General features: G+C 55.1%; 1 protein-coding gene across 1 annotated transcript in view; it reads left to right on the top strand.

Moving 5' to 3' along the window:
- Nucleotides 1-20,712, top strand: part of NOS1AP (nitric oxide synthase 1 adaptor protein) — an 88,863-nt gene that overhangs the window by 54,220 nt on the left and 13,931 nt on the right. The window contains exons 3-5 of the mRNA XM_026656187.1: nt 14,056-14,114; nt 15,587-15,695; nt 17,287-17,416. Coding sequence (XP_026511972.1) covers nt 14,056-14,114; nt 15,587-15,695; nt 17,287-17,416 — 298 coding nt within the window. The remainder of the gene's footprint in view (nt 1-14,055; nt 14,115-15,586; nt 15,696-17,286; nt 17,417-20,712) is intronic.

The raw sequence follows: 20,712 nt of genomic DNA, 5'->3' as shown, positions 1-20,712 counted from the left end.
CCAGCTCTGAAGGCAGCACCACCGCCAGCGGCAGTGCCAAAGTAAGGGAAGCAATACTGCAACCTCCCTTCCAATAACCTTGCGACCCCCCCCCACATGTTCTTTTTGCGTTAGGATCCCTACAATTACAACACCGTGAAATTTCAGATTTAAATAACTGAAATCATGAAATTTAAAATTTTTTTAAATCTTATGACCGTGAAATTGACCAAAATGGACTGTGAATTTGGTAGGGCCTGGAACAATGCTGCCTCTGGCGGGACACAACTGAGAGTATCAATTCAGGACAAATTGCTTAGAGCAGGGCAGTTACAGCCCAAGGCACACCAAACCAGCCAAACACAGAGGACCCCAGTTTTATCCCACTGGCTAACCATCAGTCATACTAGCAATTCCCTCAGACATTCCAGTTTCCCAGTATCATCACCAGCAGCCACTTCTTATGGGAACAAATGGTTATGAAAACCAATACCCCAATATAAGAAAAAAGGTTCTCCCTATCCCAAAGGACCAAGCCCCAGATCCAGGTCTATATACAAGTTAGATCTTACCCACAAATTATGCTGCTGCCAATCCTTTAGAATCTAAAACCTAAAGGTTTATTCATAAAAAGAAAGAAATATAGGTGAGAGTTAAAACTGGTTAAATGGAATCAATTATATACAGCAATGGCAAAGTTCTTGATTCAGGGTTGTAGCAATGATGGAATAAACTGCAGGTTCAAATCAAGTCTCTGGAGTACATCCACAGCTTGGATGGGTCATTCAGTCCTTTGTTCAGAGCTTCAGTGTAGCAAAGTCCCTCCAGAGGTAAGAAGCAGTACTGAAGACAAAATGGAGGGGTTTCCAGGGCCTTTTATATTCGTTCTCTTTTGGGTGGAAACCCCATTGTTCTCCTGTGCAAAATCACAGCAACAAGATGGAGGTTGTAGCCACCTGGGCAAGTCACATGTCCATGCATGACTCAGTTTGCAGGCGGCAGCCATTGCTCACATGCTACCTTGAATGTCCCAGGAAGACTTCTCATATGTGGATTGAAGTCTCCCAAGGTCCATTGTCAGTTAAGTGGTTCTTGATTGGGCACTTAATCTGCAAATTCCTTTCTCAAGAAGCTGACCAAATGCTTCACTAATGCTACTTAGAATCAAACACATTGAGATACAAGTACATAGCCAATATTTATAACTTCAATTACAAAAATGGTACACACATACAGATAGCATAATCATAACCAGCAAATTATAACCTTTTCATAGACACCTCACACGACAACCTTTGTACAATATTTGTTGCAAATATATAACAGTGGTTGCAACAATGATCTATACAGTTCATGTCAATAACGTAACAGGGCCCTACTCATTGGTCCATTTCAGGAGCAAGGAACAGGAGCAGCTGAGAGAGAGAATTAGCCTGACATGCCACGGACATGATTATTTAATTAACCCTTGTTAATGAGGATAAAAGTAAGTCCCATTCCACATAGTGACCCTGAGACATTCATACAGCACTACTGGGAAGGGGCAGAAAAGAGAATTTTTCTCACAGAGATGGGCTAGTTCCAACGGGAAATAATTGCAGTGTCCCAGCAGCACCTAGTACGGAGCTGCCTGAGCATCCATACGCCCAATGCAGGCCCCTCAGAGGAAGGGAGATGCATCGTCAGTGTCATAGCAAACACCATCATGGCCTGGGCATTGACCGTCATGGACCACCTGCTTCCTTGGACAAAGAGGGGACGTGGCTGGGACTGGGGGTGTGTGAGGGTGACTGGGGGATATGGCTGGGATTGGGGGACCCCTTGGATGAGTGGGGAACACAGCTGGGACTGGGGGATCCCCTGGAAGGGGAGGGGACACAGCTGGGACTGGGTGTGTGTGAGGGTGACTGGGGGACATGGCTGGGACTGGGGGACACGGCTGGGACTGGGGGTGTGTGAAGGTGACTGGGGGACACAGCTGGGACTGGGTGTGTGTGGGTGATGGGGGGACACAGCTGGGACTGGGTGTGTGTGTGAGGGAGATGGGGGGACACAGCTGGGACTGGGTGCATGTGGGTGACTGGGGGACACAGCTTGGACTGTGTGTGTGTGAGGGTGACTTGGGGGACATGGCTGGGACTGGGGGACCCCCTGGAAGGGGAGGGGACACAGCTGGGACTGGGGAGGCAGCCATGGGTGAGGAGCAAAATCCCACCCCATGCCACACAGCCCCCCAGCCCCAGGCTGCACCCCCTATATGCCAGGCAAGTGGGAGAGCCATTGAGCATGTGCCCACAAGCTGAATTATGCCCCCCCTGGGAACGCATCGTGTGAATGGGCTGGTGTGTGTGTTCATCACTTCCCTCTGCTGGCTCAAGTCAGAGCTGCTCCGCACTGAGCCAAAGGCCCTCCCCTGCTGTCAGCCAACGGAGGCTCAGTGGCAGGGGCTTGTGCGCTTTGACCCCTGCTCCACATAGACTTCCAAGTGCTCTTCATCACCCAGCACCCTGGGGGCAGGTGCTGACTGCCCCCGCTTTGTCGGTCATCTTAAGGGGCCACAGTTGGCTCTCCCCGTGGACACGCTCCCCCGGCTCCCCTCAGGCCCTGCTAAGGCACTTTGGGAAGGGCTGTGGGCAGGGAGCTGGCCCTGCCGTACGTGCCCATGCAGAGGTGCTTTCTGTGGAGAAAGCACTGCGCTCCCCAGAGCTTTCGGCAGGACAAGCTCGCTGGGGACAGCGGCTCAACTCTGTATGTGAGGGGCTGTGTGGGGAGCTGGGCACTCATTAGGACTCTGACATCTCCAGGGGCTGCAGTGCAGTATCTCCGTGCTAGGGATGGCTGTGTTCTGCTTTGAGTGACGGTCCCTATTGCATTCCACCGCGGGCTATGGATGTGCACTAGGCACCCAGAGCCAGAGAATGTGAAAGTCATGACATTGGTCTGCGTATGCGCCTGGCTTACCTCCACCTTCCAAATGAGGGGATAAAGTGCGGGATGGACCAACCACCTCTCCAGTTCCTTCTCACCACTGCAGGGTCCAGATCGGAACCCCTCCGTGTCTGTAGCTTCAACTTTGTCCCTTAAAACGTAAAAAATGTAAATCATTTTAGCATTTTATATGGTTCATAATTTTAGTGTTAGATTGATCTTTGGGGGACACCCTCCCATACCCTGTGCGGGTACTGGACTGTGCCCAGGACTTTGGGCTTCAGACTCTGCACTTCCTGCGCATGATCCTTCTTGATCAGCGATGGCCATCAATGCTGCCCATAGTGCTTCGGGGAAGCTCACATTGCAGCAAGGTGCAGCATCTGCTGCTCCTTCCCCAGCCCTACCTGAGAGGGGCGGGAACTCTGCCTCTGAAAACACCTTATGAGCCATGAGACCACAATCGGATTCAGGCCAGGGAACCCCCCATACCTCGCCTGACTCAGCAAGGAGCGAGTCTACTGCTCATAGACTCATAGACTTTACGGTCAGAATGGACCATCATGATCATCTAGTCGACCTCCTGCACATTTCAGGCCACAGAACCTCACCCACTCTTGCAATAGGCCTGTAACTTCTGGCTGAGTTACTGAGTCCTCAAATCATGGTTTAAAGGCTTCAAGTTACAGAGAATCCACCATTTACACTAGTATAAACCTGCCCGTGACTCGTGCCCCAAGCTGCGAAGGAAGGTCAAAAAAAACCAGGTTTTCAGCCAATCTGACTTGGGGCGAAATTCCTTCCCGACCCCAAATATGGCGATCAGTTAGACCCTGAGCATGCGGGCAAGACACCTGGGAAAGAATTCTCTGTAGTAACTCAGAGCCCTCCCCATCTAGTGCCCCATCTCTGGCAGCTGGAGATATTTGCTGCTAGCAGTCACTAGGCAGTCCCATCAGATCATCCCCTCCATACACTTATCAAGCTCAGTCTTGAAGCTAGTTAGGTTGTCTGCCCCCACTGCTCCCCTTGGAAAACTGTTCCAGAACTTCACTTGTAAACCTTCATCTAAATTCAAGCCTAAACTTGTTGATGGCCAGTTTATATCCATTTGGTCTTGTGTCCACATTGGCACTTAACTTAAAAAACTCCTCTCCCTCCCTGGTGTTTATCCCTCTGATGGATTTATAGAGAGCAATTCTATCTCCCTCAGCCTTCGTTTGGTTAGGCTAAACAAGCCAAGCTCTTTGGTGATATATCTGACATTGGTGGCAGAAAATCTACTGCCATAGAGTCCTGGCGGGATCTTCTCAGGAGCCAAGGAAGCACTCTCATACGCCTGAAACTAAGTCTGCCTTGAAATCCACTTCGAAGAAGTTGGATGTGGCTCTGAGCAAGCCCAGCACCTCAGCCCAAGAGGGCTTTATACACCCTAAGTCCGAGAGGCTTGACAAGAAAGTCCATAAACATAGAGCTCTGTCAGTGCTGTAGCACGACCCATTGGTACTGTCACCCTCGGCACCTCCCAAACTTTGGGTCCCTCAGCCCCAACGAAGACTGTTCACCGCCTACCTGCGGCACCATCCTCGTCAGCACCCTCTCCAGTTGTGATGGTCTGGACAGAGAAAGCCCCTCTTACTCCAGAGAGAACTGAATCCCGTGCCCCTCCACATGACATCTCCACATTCCCGGATCCGGAATACCCTCCATCGGGTCCGTTCCTGTCTAGTGATGTCAGAACACCACCTGGGGAGTCGACAGCTCAGAGAAAAAGTTTATCATCCGGTTCTTCCTCGAGATACATCTTCCCTCCAGCCACCGAAAAGACTTACACTACCTTGGGATGAACCTCAGTATTTAGCTCAGCGTTGCTGGTACCCTGTGAAACGGAGGCCTCCGCATCCCCCTTTTGATCCTTCCTCCTGGCCATATTGGAGCCCTGGAACCAGTACCCCTCTGCAGAGAATGTGGTCTGCTAGAGAGTAACTCCTCACCTCCCCTCAAAGGAGGCACTCAGGCCTCTTCCCCCCCCCCGCCCCCAGATCCTTTCAAAGAGGAAGAGCAAGAAGTTTTGGATCCAGTGGTCTGCCATCATCATCTCCGGATAAAGTGGTATCCCCATGTCTCTCTCCTCCGCCGATGATGTCAGGCAGTTCCAGGATCTTCTTCATAGAGTTGCTAGTGAGCTTCAGATTCTTCTGGAAGAGGTTCAGTAATCCCAGCACAAACTCCTGACATTCTCCACCTATCTGGATCCAACAAAATAGTGCTCCCTTTTAATGAGGCTATAATGGAGCCAGGTAGGGCTGTTTGGCACCCCCCTCCCCCCCCATCTGCATTTCCACCCCCAAGAGGGCAGGAAAATATTCTTATGTGCTGGCGAAAGGGGCTGAGTTTTTGTTTTCTCACCCCACTCCCAACTCTTTGGTAGTCCAAGCAGCTTCCAAAAGGGTTAGACAGCAATACCCCCAGTCTACCCCTGTGGACAAAGAGGGTAAACGTCTAGACCTACTGGGGAAAAAGGTCTTTTCGTCATCTAGCTCCAGTTCAGGATAGCCAACTACCAAGCACTACTGGCCGAGTATGGTTTCCTGAGCTATTCAAAGTTGGCAGAGTTCACAGACAGCCCTTCACAACAGGACAGAGCTCGTTTCCAGGCACTGATAGACGAAGGCAAAGACTGCTCTCCAATCCGCAGTGATGCCACGGACATCTCTAGAGCCATGGATATGGCCATTGTTATGTGCAGAGTCATGGCACCATGTGTCAGGGTTCCCTAATGAGGTTCCAGAATACTGGGGAGGACCTCCCCTTTGGTGAATCATAGTTGTTCAGTCAGAAGTCAGACGAGTCCCTTCATACCTTAAAGGACTCTCTGCGGATATATACACCTGTCCCCAAAGGAAAGTTCCATTGACAGTCATCTGGAGTCTAGACTTAGACCCATGGCTCAACAGTTTTTTCATCAGAGGCCCTACAAAACACCACTCAAAAGGCAGAAGGTTCAAGGGACCCATATCCCTACATCTGTGGCAACAGGCTCAGCTTCCCAATCTCAGCCTCCAACGAGGCACTATTTTTGACAGGACCTCGAGAGCTGCTGCGAGCCACTGAGTCCGACATCGCCTGACCGTCACACACCATTTGGAGGTCATCTAACACTCTTTATCATCAGCTGGAGTGCAATAACCATAGACCAGTGGGTGCTGAACATCATCCTCTCTGGCTATACGATTGAGTTTGCATCTCTACCTCCTGCACAACCCCCTTCGGGAACCACTCTCAAACAAGAGGTACTCTACCTATTAGACCAAAGAGCAATAGAACATGTCCCTTCTCAATACCAAGTGAGTGGCTTTCACTCAGCTTACTTCATGATACCCCAAAAGAAGGGCAGATGGAGACCAATTCTCAACCTCCACCACCTGAATGGCTTCATTCGCAAATTCAAGTTTTGTGTGGGCATGCTGGTCTCTATAATACCATCCCTAGAAAAGGATATGTGGTTTACAGCTCTGGATATGGAGGATGCCTACTTTCATGTCAATATTCATCTCACTCACAGGTGCTTCCTCAGATTCGTGGTGGGCCCTGACTTTTTCAGTGCAGAGTGTTCCCTTTCAGCATAGCAACCACTCCCAGAGTCTTCACCAAAGTATTTGCAGTAATGGCAGCTCAGGCCAGATACCTTGATCTCATTGTCTCTGCTACCTCAAGGACTGGCTCCTTGTTGCCAGATCACAACAGGAGGCCCATAAGTCAACTCTAATGATGCTACACCTTCTCTCTTCCCTGGATATTAGCATAAACACAAAAACATCTGTTCTCATGTCCTCACAGTCTCTGGACTTCATCGGGGCCACCCTGGATTTGGTCACTGCAAGAGTGTACTTGCCCAAAGACAGGTTTCAGACCATGAACAACATTATAGCCCAGATTACAAACAACCCTCAAGTACTGATCACGACTTGCCTCTCTCTCCAAGGTCATATGGCTGCCTGCACTCATGTCACTCCGTTCGCAAGACTATGCCTTCATTGCCTTCAAGTGTGGCTTCAGTCGGTATACTCTCCAAACTGCCGTCCCATGAGCTTCATGGTAACACTCCCTGCAAATGGTTTCTTCCCTACTGTGGTGAACGGATCCTTGACAGTTACACATTTGCATCCCTTTTCTCCCCTCCTCTCTACAGACACATGCCTGTTTGGTTGGATGCCCCAAGAGTCCAGGATGCACCTCAACATTCTGAAGTTGGGCACTGTTCAGAAGGCATGTGAAGCTTTTCTCCAATTCATCTGTGCTCACCATGTCCTGATACTGTCCGACAACATTACATCCGTCATCTATATCAACAAGCAGGGAGGAGCGAGATACATCTCCCAGTGTGTGGAAGAGGTCAGCTTGTGGAACTGGTGCATGAGCAACCAAGCACCCTATCAGCAGCCTACCTTCCCGGGAAACAAAATATGCTCTTGGACACCCTCAGCAGGCATTTTTAGCTGACCATGAGTGGGAACTCCACAACTCGGTACTGTGCAACATCCTTGATCTATGGGGAACCTTAACCAGGGGTCTGATCCATAGGGAACAGAAAATGCACCACCTGCTACCCCAGAGGAGCCCGAGGTCACCACTCTCAAGGTGATGCTCTGATTCTCCCTTGGTCAGATCAATTGAACTATGATTCCTTCTGCTATGATCAATTGAACTATGATTCCCTCCGCTATCACTCCTGCCATGAGTTCTATGCAAAATCAGATAGCACCGAGCATGAGTTATCCTGATCGCCCCTTCCTGGCCCAGACAGTTTTGGTTCCCGAATCTCCTGCACATATCATCACAGGTACCTATCATTCTCCTGACATTTTCCGAGCTCCTGACCCAACGGAACAGCAAGATAGAGCACCTCGATCCATGTTCGCTTCACCTCAGGGCTTGGGTTTTGGATGGGCATCGTCCTTAGAACGCTCATGTTCCACAGCTATACGAGATGTACTTTCCAATAGTAGTAAGGATTCCACTAGACAGTGTTACCTGGAAAAGTGGAAACGTTTTTCTTCTTCGGTGCATCAAAAGAATATTCTTCCACAAAATACAGGTATCCCTCTGATTGTGGGTACATCCTTTCTCTAAAGACATCTGGCCTGTCCATCAGCTCCTCACGAGTCCACTTGGCAGTGATCAGTGTGTGCCATTCTCCCTTTCAAGGGCACTCGGACTTCACTCACCCACTGACCACCAGATTTTGGAATAATCAGAACCATCCCCCCGTTCCCAAGGCTGTCCCTCAGTGGGACTTGAACCTTGTTCTCTCTACACTCAAAAGGCCACGCTTAGAACCCCAAGCTTCCTGTTCCATGTCCCTGCTCTCTGTGAAGATCGTGTTCCTTTTAGGCATCACCTCAGCTGGAAGGGTTGGTGCGCTTGGCGCGACAATGGCAGATCCTCTGAACTCTGTATTCCATAAAGATAAGGTTTTGTTACGTTTACACCCCAAATTTTCTTTCAATTTCACTTGAACCAATTGATCCACTTACCTGTGTTCTTTCCTAAACCACACACTTCCTGACAGGAGCAGAGACTCCACACCCTCGATGTGTGGTGGGCCTTGGCCTTTAACCTACACAGAACAAGACCAATCAGGAAGTCCCCAAGACTGTTCATTGCTATAACGGAAAGACTCAGGAGACACGCAGAGGCTCTCCAAATGGATCTCTGGCTGCATTCTGCTCTGCTATCAGCTCACAGACCCACAGACTCTAAGGTCAGAAGGGATCATCATGCTCATCTAGTTTGACCTCCTGCACATCGCAGGCCACAGAACTTCACCCACTCCTGTAACAGACCCCTAACCTCTGGCTGAGTTAGTGACATCATCAAATCATGGTTTAAAGGCTTCAAGTTACAGAAAATTCAACATTAATTCACCAGCTATCGAACCCTTCCCTCCGCCCCCCAGGGGTAAGAGCTCATTCCAGGAGAGCACAAGCAGCAATTCTGGCAGTGCTTCAGGAGGTGCCCCTCCTTGATGTCTGTAACGCAGCCACGTGGGGCTCCATTCACACCTTTACGAGACACTATGCCCAGGCCAGGTCTCCTCTGCTGGTGCCTCCTTTGGAACGGCTGTCCTTCGCTTAGCCCAGCCGTCGGCTTCCTCACACCCTCCTCCCACTGCTTGTTAATCACCCCTGGTGGAATACAGTAGGGAACAGCACTCGAAGAAGAAGAGGATGTTACTTACTGGTAACTGGAGGTTCTTTGAGATGCATGGTCCCTAACTGTATTCCACTCCCTGCCCTCCTTCCCCTCTGCTGCAGATTGGGGAGAAGGAACTGTAGAAGCAGTTGGTCTGCCCCACCCTTTATCCCCTCGGTCAGAGGCACGAGGCGAGTCGGGGCACATGTGCGGACCAGCAGACCCGACTTTCACATTCTCCAGTTCCGGGCACATGGTGCATGCGTAACCCACAGTGGAATGCAGACAGGGACCACACATCTCGAAAAACCTCCCGCTACGGGTCAGTAACCTCCTTACTGGGCTCCCTCCAGCTGTGGCTCATTAGAGGGCCTGAAAGAGGCCAGGGAGTCACTGAGCTTCCCGTTCTGACTGGGCCCGTATCAGCCGTGTGATGGCCTCGGAGTTCTCCATGGGGTGGGGGGCTGCACTGGCCCCTGAAGGGCATTGACACCTGTTCCTCTCATGAAGAAGGAATCCTCTAACCCTGGAGTCATGCCTGATGAATTAGCCATGCCCAGAGGCAGCTGGCACACCCAGCATTTGGCACCCAGACGGCTGCCCCTGGGTGCTGCCTCAGACACATTATTTCCAAAACTTTAAACCTATGGAAACTGCAGCCCCAGGCAAGCTGTGTGCCAAGGCTAAGCTAACCTGTGAGGAGCCCAGCATATTAGCAGTAAGTCCAAATTGTCTGGTCTCCCATCATGCAGCTGGTGCCTTGGCAGTCAAAGTGTGGCAATCCCTGTGGGAATCAGCAGGGTCTTGGCTCTGCTCACCAGTGTCCTGAGGGTTGGGCCCTGAATACTGAACACCTGCAGGCTTCTCTAAAAGGGCTGGGCGGGGGTTTGATTACTGAGCAGGCCGATCTCCAGCCCAGCTGTGTCCCCCATGACGGGGTCCGCTCAGCACAGATGGTGCCGCCTCCTGGCAGTTCTGAGGATTAGCTCTGCCAAGCTAACGCCCCCTCCAGCAGTCGCACTGCATCGCTCTGGCTTTCTCCCTCTGTGGCCCCTCTCTCGTTCCAGGCACTGTAGCCTCCCTTCAGCGGCTCGGCCCTCCGGCCTGCGTACTCCGTGGTTTCCTCAGCCGGAGTGTCTTTCAAAGTCACAGAAAGTGTCAGGTAGCCCCCATGCCCACTGCCCTGACAGTGTCACTCCATCAGTGACCCCGGCTGCCTTCCCATTCATTGCCCCAGATGCTGCTCCCTCAGCAGCTGGGAGGGGAACCGGGCCCATAGAATCATAGAATATTAGGGTTGGAAGAGACCTCAGGAGGTCATCTAGTCCAAACCCCTGCTCAAAGCAGACCAACCCCAACTAAATCATCCCAGCCAGGGCCTTAAAAACCTCTAAGGATGGAGATTCCACCCCTACTCCAGGTTCCAGTCCAGCTCCCTGCAGTGCACAGTTCAGGTGTGCTTCTCCGCCACCGTCTTCTCTCCCCACGGCTTCTTTCTGCCCTATCTAGAGTTGCAAGGTGTCCAGTTTTCGATTGGAACACCCAGTCAAAAAGGGACCTTGGCAGCTCCAGTCAGCACCGCTGACCAGGCCATTAAAAGTCCAGTTGTCCCCAGGCAGGCTGGGGTGCAGGAGGGGGTTCAGGGTGCTGGCTCCACGCAGCGCTCACCTCAGGTGCCTCCCAGGAAGTGGTGACATGTCCCTGCAGCTCCTAAGTGCAGGGTTGGCCAGGGAAGCTCTGCAAGCTGCTCCCAAGCGCTTGCTCTGCCCCTGCAGCTCCCATTGGCCGCGGATGCAGGCCAATGGGAGCTGCAGAGTCGGTGCTCAGGGGCAATGTGCGGAGCCTCCCTAGCCACCCCTTTTCTTAGTAGCCGCAGGGACATGTCACCACTTCCGGGGACGCACCTGAGGTAAGCACTGTGGGGAGCCCATACCCCGAACTCCCTCCCGCGCCCTGAGCCCCCTCCCACACTCCAAACCCCTCCTCCCCCGCCCCCCCCCCCCGCCCGCAACCCCAGCTGGAGCCCTCACCCCCCCGCACTCAAACCCACAGCCCTGAGCTCCCTCCCACTCCCAAACTCCTTCCCAGAGCCCACATCCTGCACCTCCTCCCACAGCCCAATCCCCAGCCCAGAGCCCTCACCCCCTCCCACACCCCAACCCCCTGCCCCAGCACGGTGAAAATGTGCTAGTGAGTGAGGGTGGGGGAGAGCGAGCAACAGAGGGAGGGGGAGGGGCCCTAGAGAAGGGGCGGGGCCTCGGTAAAGGGGCAGGGCAGGGCAAGGCTGTTTGGTTTTCTGCAAATAGAAAGTTGCCAACCCTACCCCTACCTCAGGAAGTGGGGCTGGCACTGTTGTGGCAGGCCCATCTGATTGGCTGATTGGGCCCACTTGGCCTAACTCAGCCCCCTGAGGGCCAGTGTGGGGAGTATGGCCCCTCACCCCACTCAGCACGTTCCAGTGGGGTGATGTTGTTCACACAACATTAGAGCTGTACAGCTAAGCGCTGCAAAGTCAATGACTGCTGAGATGGGTCTGCACTGAAACCTGCACCTTGCCCCTTGGATCGGCTCAGCCCTGTCGTATCACAGCATCTCGGGCTGTCCTCGCCGCATGAGACATTACGGACTTGCAGGAAGATTTATTAGCGGAGCACGGCTGGCAGGGTTGTTATCACTGATCACGTGTATTCTGCTGTAGTACCTGAGGAGCAGCACATGCTCCTGTCATTGAAGGCTGCGTGGAAGTTCCCCGGGGCAGAGGTGAGGCTGTGTGAGCAGCCAGAGCATTATAATTCTGCCCCCCCCCCCCCTTTTGGCTGGTTAACTCTACTGTTGCATTCAGGGAAAGGGTGGGGAATTCCTCACAGAAGGAGCGTCCATCTCTGGGGGAATGGGGTGGCCAACATTGCAAACTGAGCACTTAAATTGTAATCCATGGGATTGTTTGTGTGGATGGGAGCATCTCCCAGCCGCCCATGGAGAAGGACCCAGAGTACAGTCCTTCTGAACAGATCCAGGGCTGGCGGCCCCATTTGAGAAGTGCTCAGAATGCTTCAGGACACTAAGGAACACATGTAGCCACTGCCACGGGCTCAGGCAGAGCCTGGGCAGCACTTGAACCATGCAGAGAGGCTGCACTGGGGCCCAGCTGGCAGCACTGTGCCCCCCAGCTGCATGGAACAGGCTCCACAGCAGCCTGTGCACAGCCAGCTCAGTTTGGCGGTGGCCTGAGGACAGGGCCCCGTGCAACTGATCTGGGAGGGCGGCGGGGCACAGCCCGTCGCTTGGAAGCGGCTTGGAGGCCTGGAGAGGCGGCTGTGCGAAGATGGATCTGTCCGCTGTAAAGGGGAGTCAAGAGGGGACAGGATACAGGGTACCAAGTAGAGAATGGGATGGAGAAGGTAAATGGCACACTGCTCTCACGCACACACACACCACACACACACACACAACACAAGAGCAAGGGAAAAGACAGCACATTTACACCACTCAAAGGACATCTTGTAAGATGAGCATGTCATTATCTTGTGGAACTCACTGGCACAGGATGTCACTAAGGCCAGGAGCTAAGGAGGATTAGAGATCACAGGGATAAGGGAAACACCCATAGTTACAGGAGATGGGACCCTCCTGCTTTGGGCATGAGCCCACCACATACTGGTGGGGTCGGGAAGGCGTTTCCCTGAGGGGCAGGGTAATAAATAATTGTCCACCAGCCAGCTTCCTGCCCTGTCTTTTGAAGTAGCTGGTGCTGGCCGCGGTCAGGGAAGTGGAGCAGTGGGTTGTGGGTCTGATCTGCTTGGGCACCTCCTAGCTTCCTACTCCAGGCCTGGGCTCGTATGCCCCAGCTGCTGGGAAGCAGTGCATCCCGCTGCAGGAGCCAGTCTGAGCTGGGCACTTTGACTGGCCACCTCTGCCCACTGTTGACTTGGCTTCATCGGCCTTCCTGGGAGCAGCAGGTGCATTGCCCCATGAGCTGTTTCAGTGCTGGGGCTGCGACACGCAGAGCTGTGGGCAATGAGTGAAATCAATGGCCAGGCCTCCAGGCAGTCCCTTGTCTGAGGTGGGTTTGGAAAGCACCTGGCACACTTTGGGGGCTGCCCAGACCCCTCACAGGGCTGGGGACGTGGCAGCCAGTGCTCCCAAGAGGCTCAGAATGGGGACAGCAGGCAGCTGCGGGTCAGAGCAATGGGGCACTGGCATCGTTGTGTCTAAAGGCTCAGGACTCTGGGTCATAGAATCATAGAATATCAGGGTTAGAAGGGACCTCAGGAGGTCATCTAGTCCAACCCCCTGCTGAAAGCAGGACCAATCCCCAGACAGATTTTTGCCCCAGATCCCTAAATGGCCCCCTCAAGGATTGAATTCACAACTCTGGGTTTAGCAGGCCAATGCGCAAACCACTGACCTATCCCTCCCCCCTATTGAATAGCTCAGCAGTGCTGAGTATGGGGAGTCCATGGCTGGAATGGTGGGGGACTGGTAAGGGGCATTGCCAGAACTGTGGATCCCAGGGCTGGAATAGCAGGACAGGACTGTGGTGCCCCAGAAGAGTTCTCTTTGGGAGTTAGCACAGCACCTGGCTACGCTGTCTGGCTCTCTGCAGCACTCCCACCAGTCATATTGACAAGCACTAGTGCCCCCCCTCCCGTTTTTGATTTGCCTCTCAAAGCCGTGAATGCCTTGGAGCGCTGGCTGGCCCAAGGGATGCCTACAACTCCCCTGGCACCTGCCATCGGAGTCAGAGGGGCAGAACACAGGAGAGAAGGCAGTTGCGGAGGACAGGAGTTATGCCTGGGCAGAATGGAAGTGGGCCCAGGTCAAGCATTGTAAAGAAGGGGCAGGAAGATCAAATGTAGAAGGAAGGCAAGATTTAGAGGGCCTTGCACTGTGCTGAGCTGATGAGCTATGGACAGCACCTAACATCCTCATTTACTGCTGCCTTCATTGCAGAAAAGAGAGTGGACCTGGGACGAGAGCAAAATGCTGGTGATGCAGGATCCCATCTACAGGTAAGAGCCCCTCAAGGTGGCATGCGGCTCCCCTGGGCTGTGATGCTGCCCAGCCAGTGCTCTGGGGGTGCCTGGAGCTGCCCCGGGCTCTCGAACAGCCCAGCCATTGCCCTGGGGGTGCCTGGAGCTGCCCTGGGCTCTCTCACAGCCCAGCCAGTGCCCGGGGGTGCCTGGAGCTGCCCTGGGCTCTGACGCTGCCCACTCAGTGCCCTGGGGGTGCCTGAAGCTCCCCTGGGATGTGATGCTGCCCAGCCACTGCCCTGGAGGTGCTGGCTCTGACACACAGCCCACTGGGCCCCGTATTTAGAACCCAGAGGGGGATCATCTGCAGTGCAGGTGCTGGAATTTTAGGGCCCCCAAGGTCACCCCAGACAGGCAGCCGAATCGGAGCCAGGCCAGGAGTCACTGAGCCCCTATGAATGAGCCGCTTCGAGGGAAAACTGTTCTCTGGCAGGGATTAGAGCTGCCCACTGGTGCTCCTCCAAACCTGGGACAGGGGAGCGGAGCAGAGCGGTCCTGAACCCCAGCAGGCCTTAGGCCCACTGGGCCTTGTGTGTGAGACACGGAGCTCCTGCAGCGGGCGGGAAGGGCAGGGCTCCATGATCTGCCAGCAACCAAGGCAGGGGTTAGCACATGCTCTGTGCCAGCCCCTTGCCTTCCCCCACTGGGCACCGTCATTGCCTGACTCTTAGCTCGCCCAGGGAGCTGGCTGCTTTGGAGAGCTCCTGAAGGGCACATGCCCCAAATCCGCCCTCTGGCCCAGTGGGGAGGCCCTCAGGGGCTTCCTCCCCATTACACCCCATCACTGCAGCTGCACTGGCAGGACGGGCCTAGCGGGTGCTGCTGGCCAGGGGGAAGAGCTGGGCTACTGGGTGCTGCTGGCCAGGGTGTCAGAGCCCTGTGGGGGCAGGGCTGGACTAGCAGGTGCTGCTGGCCAGGGGGCAGAGCCTTGTGGGGGCAGGGCTGGACTAGCAGGTGCTGCTGGCCAGGGGGCAGAGCCTTGTGGGGGCAGGGCTGGCTAACAGGTGCTGCTGGCCAGGTGGGGGCAGGGCTGGGCTAGCGGGTGCTGCTGGCCAGGTGGGGGGCACTGGCAGGGCCAGGTGTGGGGAAGGGGGAGGAAACGTGACTAGGGAAGACGGCAGGTGTCCACCCAATATGGTGGCTCATTCCCTTTCACTGTGAGGGTCTGTGGGGCCCAGTCACCCGTGAGTCACTGATGAGCTGTCGGCCAGTCCCAGCTGCTCTGCTGGCTGCTGTGTGGCCCCCCCAGCCAGCACGGTGCCGGTGCTGATAGGGGTAGTGTGAAGGGTTGGGAGCAGGGGCAGACCATGCTCACCATTGAGCAGTGGATTGACTCAGCCATGAGTACTGCGAGCACCTGCCCCACAAGCAGCATGAGTGAGGCCTTCCAGCCCACTGAGCACCACAGATGGGGCTTGCATTGCAGACGTCCCTCCCTTCTCTCCCTGCAGGATATTCTACGTGTCCCACGACTCCCAGGACCTGAAGATCTTCAGCTACATCGCCAGAGACGGCTCTAGCAACGTCTTCAGGTGTAACGTCTTCAAGTCCAAGAAGAAGGTACCTGCGGCGGGGCTGAGGGGATGCAGGGTCTCTGGGAGGGTGCAGGGTGGGGTGTGGCAATGCTGCTGACTCAAACGCGCTGTGCCCATGGGGAGGTCCTGGGAATGGCTGTTTCTTGGATACCCCGGAGCTCCCGGATTCTCCCTCCAGCGCCACCACCAGCCTGCAGCGAGGCAGAGCCCCAAGAGCTCCAGGTGTGCCTTGCCTTGGAGGCACGGTAAGGCCAGAAGCGCTCAGCCCCCTCCTCACACACCCTGCTGTACAGAGCCTTCCGGCCACTTCCTCTGGGACTGGCCAGCAAGGAGCTGCCCAGCCTCCCCACAGCCATTGTCCCATCGTGCACTGGGCAGAGCCAGCAGGGTCCTCTCACTGCAGTGTGGGGTTCTTGGTACCACACCCCTGGGGTCAGCGGATTTGCCTGGCCTGGGCTGTGACAGGACCGGCTGTAGGCACCAGCAAACCAAGCACGTGCTTGGGGCGGCACAATTTCAGGGGCGGCATTCTGGCTTCGGCAGTTGCGCTCTCAGAGGGGATTTTTGTTTTTTGCTTGGGGCGGCAAAAAACCTAGAGCCAGCCCTGGGCTGCGAAGCCATCCCCCGGCTCCTCACTGCTTTTCTCCCCTCCCAGCACCTGACGTGACTCACCGCGGGCAGGGCAGAGGTGCTGATGCTGTGACTGATGGGTCAGAGGGTGCAGCGGGCAGCCAAGCTATCTCCGTTGCACAGGAGCTGCAAGGCTCGGGCTGTGCTCTGGGAGAGCTGTCATTCCCCAGGCCTTGAAGGGACTGGCCACGCCGGCTGGTTTGGATGTGCAGGGCATGAGGCTGATGTGGCTGCGAGACCCCTTAGGGCAGGACCACGCTGCCCCGGCCTGCTGTTCTCAGAGAGCTGTGGCCATCACCTCTCCCCTCCCCTCCCTGTCAGGGCAGCGGGGAAAAGCTCCCAGCTGCTCCCCCATCACCCTGCCCTGTGCACCAAGGTGGGGCTCCTCACCGAGAGGGAATGGGCAGCAATGGATCGCGCTGTGGGGCTGCACCGGGAACCATGTGATAGTTAACATCCCTGCTAGAGATCCTCGACAGCTGGGAGTCGGCACCCACCGAGCGAGGGGCGGAGCGCTTAGAATGACACCTGGAGCCGAAGCTGGACAAACGCCAGCTAAGGCCAGAGGCCAGTGGAGGCATGATCTGAACTGTGTGGAGGGCAGAGCTGTGCAGCATGGGCCAGAGGCATTCGAGACAGAAATCACCCACTGTTGCCAACTCCAGTGCAGCTTTTCTGGAGGTAGCACTCAGGGCTGAAAGTTTGGCATGTTCCTAGGAGCCTCGCTGGATCAAGGCCTTAGAGACCATGATGCCACAGGGCCCCAAGGTAGATCAGAGCTCTCCCTTTGTGCATGGACTAGGGGGTGGCTGGGACGCAGCCCTTTGCAGAGCCCTGGGCCCTCGAGCCATCCAGGGCTCCGGCTCAGCCTCAGGATGCTCCCAGGGGTTCTGGTCAGCAAAGCCTCCCATGCTGTCAGCAACTGCAGCGGTTTGGTGCGCGATCCCTACGGCCCATCATCACAGCTCCTCTCTCCTCTGCCCCAGAGCCAGGCCATGCGCATCGTCCGCACCGTGGGGCAGGCCTTCGAGGTCTGCCACAAGCTGAGCCTGCAGCACACCCAGCAGGATGCGGACGGGCAGGAGGATGGTGACAGCGAGGACATGGGTGGCCCAGGTACACTGCAGCAGGCGGGGAGAGGCTCTGTGCTCGAAACTCCTGCTGAGGGCAGGCCATGGTCTCCAGTCGTGCTCTTGGCCTGCAGGTGTTTTGTGGCTCGTGCAGGGAAAGGGCTGCCCCCCCAGAGCTGGCGGCCCCCCCGGAGCAATGTACAGGTGCCGGGTAGTGCAGGGACCCCACAGGGGTGCGAAGGCCAGCGGTGTCTGACAGTGCCATTCTGCCCCAGCTAATGGAGGGCTGTGAGAACAAGGCGTGCACACATCCTCTCCCTCTGGGATGTGAACCCAGAGATGGGAGTGGCATTTGCTAGGTCCTGGCCTTCGTCCTATGGACCTTCCGCCCTGCTGGGAGCCCGTTCACGGGGCTGCGGATTGTGCCATCTGCAAGTGCTCATATTAGACAAGCCCCTGTTGGGGATGGTCTGGGTGTGCCTGGTCCAGCCTCGACGTGGGGCAAGGGACTGGATCGAGGGCCCTTCCAGCTCTGCAGCCCTGGGATTCTCATTTGCAGCCCATAAACATTTACTTTGTGCACACGTAAAAGTGAGAACATTGTATTAAAGCAACTCCTGGCCCCGAGCAGATCTTCCGCCTCCGCCCTGGGTCTGGCCCCGGGGAATTCTCTGCTCCGAGTCGCAGTGAGCACCAAACAAGCAGCTCCTGAGCCGACAGAGTCTCGGAGGAGTTGCCTCAGCCAGGGCCAAGAAAACGAAGTTACACCGGTCACTGGGGTTACAATACGGCAGTGTGTGGGGAGGGGGCACGCTCGTCTCCCGAGGAGGCGCCAAGTGCCAGTGCCATGGGGCGGGGAGGATCTCGGAAAGGGGATATGCCCCTCCCCATATGATGGACAGAGATGGCACAGACTGGTAGAGGTGACGGGTTGGGGGCATGTGGGGTCACATGCCTCCCAAGATTGATCGGTCACATGGTGCGGTTGGACCCCCTCTCTGTGGGGCAACTAAGCCTGCAAGCTGGGCAGGGAGAGGCAGAGGCAGGAGGAACAGCTGGCAGCTGCAGGGAGATGCTGCTGCTTTCCGGGGGGGGGCGTGACTTGAGCTGTTCCAGGGTTGTGCCCCCCACTATCATCAGGCACGGGTCATCTCTGCAGACTGGATTTTGGGTGTACCACAGGTTGGGTTTGGGGGGCGTCAGCAGAGCTGTGGGGGAGGGAGGCAGCCCAGGGCTGGGGTAGAGGGGGGCTGCAGGTCAGGATTGAGGGGCATTAGCAGAGCTGGGGTGGGAAGCCCAGGGCTGGAATAACAGGGGGGCTGCGGGTCGGGATTGAGGGGCAATAGCAGAGCTGGGAGTGGGGAGCCCAGGGCTGAGATAGCAGGGGGGCTGCGAGTCAGAACTGAGGAGCATTGGCATCTCTCCTAGGCATGGTGCACGCCAGGGTTAAGCGAGTGCATTTCGTGAGGAGTCAAGCCGGAGCCAGTTTGGCGTGTTCTTCCCCATGTGCCAGGCTGGGCCCTGCATACATTTCTCTCTTGTCCATCACCCCGAGGAATGGCTTGGTTCTCAGGTCTGCTCGCCCTCCTGCTCACCCTGCCGGTGCTGAGACAAGGCGTTACATGGGACGTCCCTTAAGCACAGACCTGTGCCCTCAGGGACCCACTGCCAGGCAGCCCCGTTGCAGACTCATCGCCTCTTTCTCCCCCCCTCCTCCTCCTCCTCATAATTCTGATCTCTTATAGTGGACTGAACTCAAAACAGCATCATTAGGTTTCAGAATCATCCCAGCAGGACATATAGGGCAGTTCATACTCTCAAACCCATTGACGTCCAGTCAGACAAGGGCCCCACATACAACAGTCTCTTCACGCTGTTCCTCTAGGAGTTATGTCAGCAAATACTTTAGCTCAACTGACAGCCTCAGTGTCGGCCAGCACTGCTGCATGCTCCTGTCCTAATGCTGGCCAGGGCCCATGTATCCTGCCCTCCTGCTACCCAGTGATTGGCTGTACAATCCCTCTGCTGCACAGCTGCACTCTGTGGAAGGTGACTGCCTGCCCTTCTCAGAGGAGAGTTCTCCAGAAAGTGAGCCGAGCACAGAGTGAGATAGGGCTGCATCCTAAGCCAGCTCACAGCCTGAAATCATCATTTGGAGGGCTGTGAACCACCCACCCACCCCCGTCACAGAGGGGTGACCCGGAAGCCTACTGCTGACAATTTGAATTTTGCCGTGAACTGTTTCACCATCAATCATTTCTGCAGGAACAGCCAGTGAACGTGTTCCTCCTGCATGCCCTGTTCTCCTCCCCTGCATTTCCAGGAGCCGAGAGACCAGATAGTGATACCGTTCCTATCCAAGGTCATTGAGAGACCTGCATGCGGTGCCATCCATTCCCCGCACTTCCCCTCATCCTGGATCGCTCGTGGCTGGCCCACCATAAGTCCCTTCTCAGCTGGCACAAGCTAAAATCTCACAATTCTGCCAGCAGCACTGCTTGACCCCAGCAGTCGCACACCAGGGTAGCTGGCCCCACAGAGCCGCCCACTGATTCCGGTCCTCGACTTCCATCCAAATACAGCGACTGCAAAGATATCGTCAAACCGCCTGCAGACACCTTGCCCCCCACAGGGACTATGGCTGCCCAGTTGAGCTACAACCAGGGGCAGACATTCAGGTGTATGGACACCATGTTGGAGCCCGAACTGGCTACACTCTGCTCCAGCTAGCCAAGGGCTTTATTCCTAAGTCCATTTTGCCTGCCGGAGCACCAATCCTTTTTGATATTAAAAAAAAGGTTGGAAGCCTCAGACTATGTGTGGACTATCAAGCCCTGAATCAGATCACCATTAGAAACCGATACCCGTTACCACCAATCCCCGAGCTAATGGACTACATGAGCACTGCCTGGGTACACACAAAGCTAGCCCTCCAGGGGGCACACAACCTAGTACAAGTTAGAGCTGGGGACAAATGGAAACCCTCCATTCGAACACTCTATGGGCACTTTGAATATCTCATGATGCCCTTTGGTTTGACAAATGCTTGCGATGTTTCAGCATTTATTAATGATGTGCTCTGGAACATTGTGGGCCAATATGTGGTGACAGTGCCAAACAACACAGCACGCACATCTGTTCTGTCCAGTCTCTATATGAAGCTAGAAAAATGTGCCTTTGATAAGTCCTCGATAGAATTCCTAGAGTCATCCTATCTCCCACGGGTACTGAAATAGACCCACGCAAGATAAAGGCAGTCCTCGAATGGGGGAGCACCATGGAACGTTCATGAACTACAGCCTTTCCGGGGTTCCCAAACGTCTATCATCGGTTCATCCCAAA

The sequence above is a fragment of the Terrapene carolina genome, unplaced genomic scaffold, assembly GCF_002925995.2.
Source record: "Terrapene carolina triunguis isolate 2854851 unplaced genomic scaffold, T_m_triunguis-2.0 Scaffold212, whole genome shotgun sequence".
Taxonomy (NCBI): Eukaryota; Metazoa; Chordata; order Testudines; family Emydidae; genus Terrapene; species Terrapene triunguis.
Note: the sequence above shows the minus strand (reverse complement) of the source record. Positions and strands in the feature narration are given on the sequence as shown.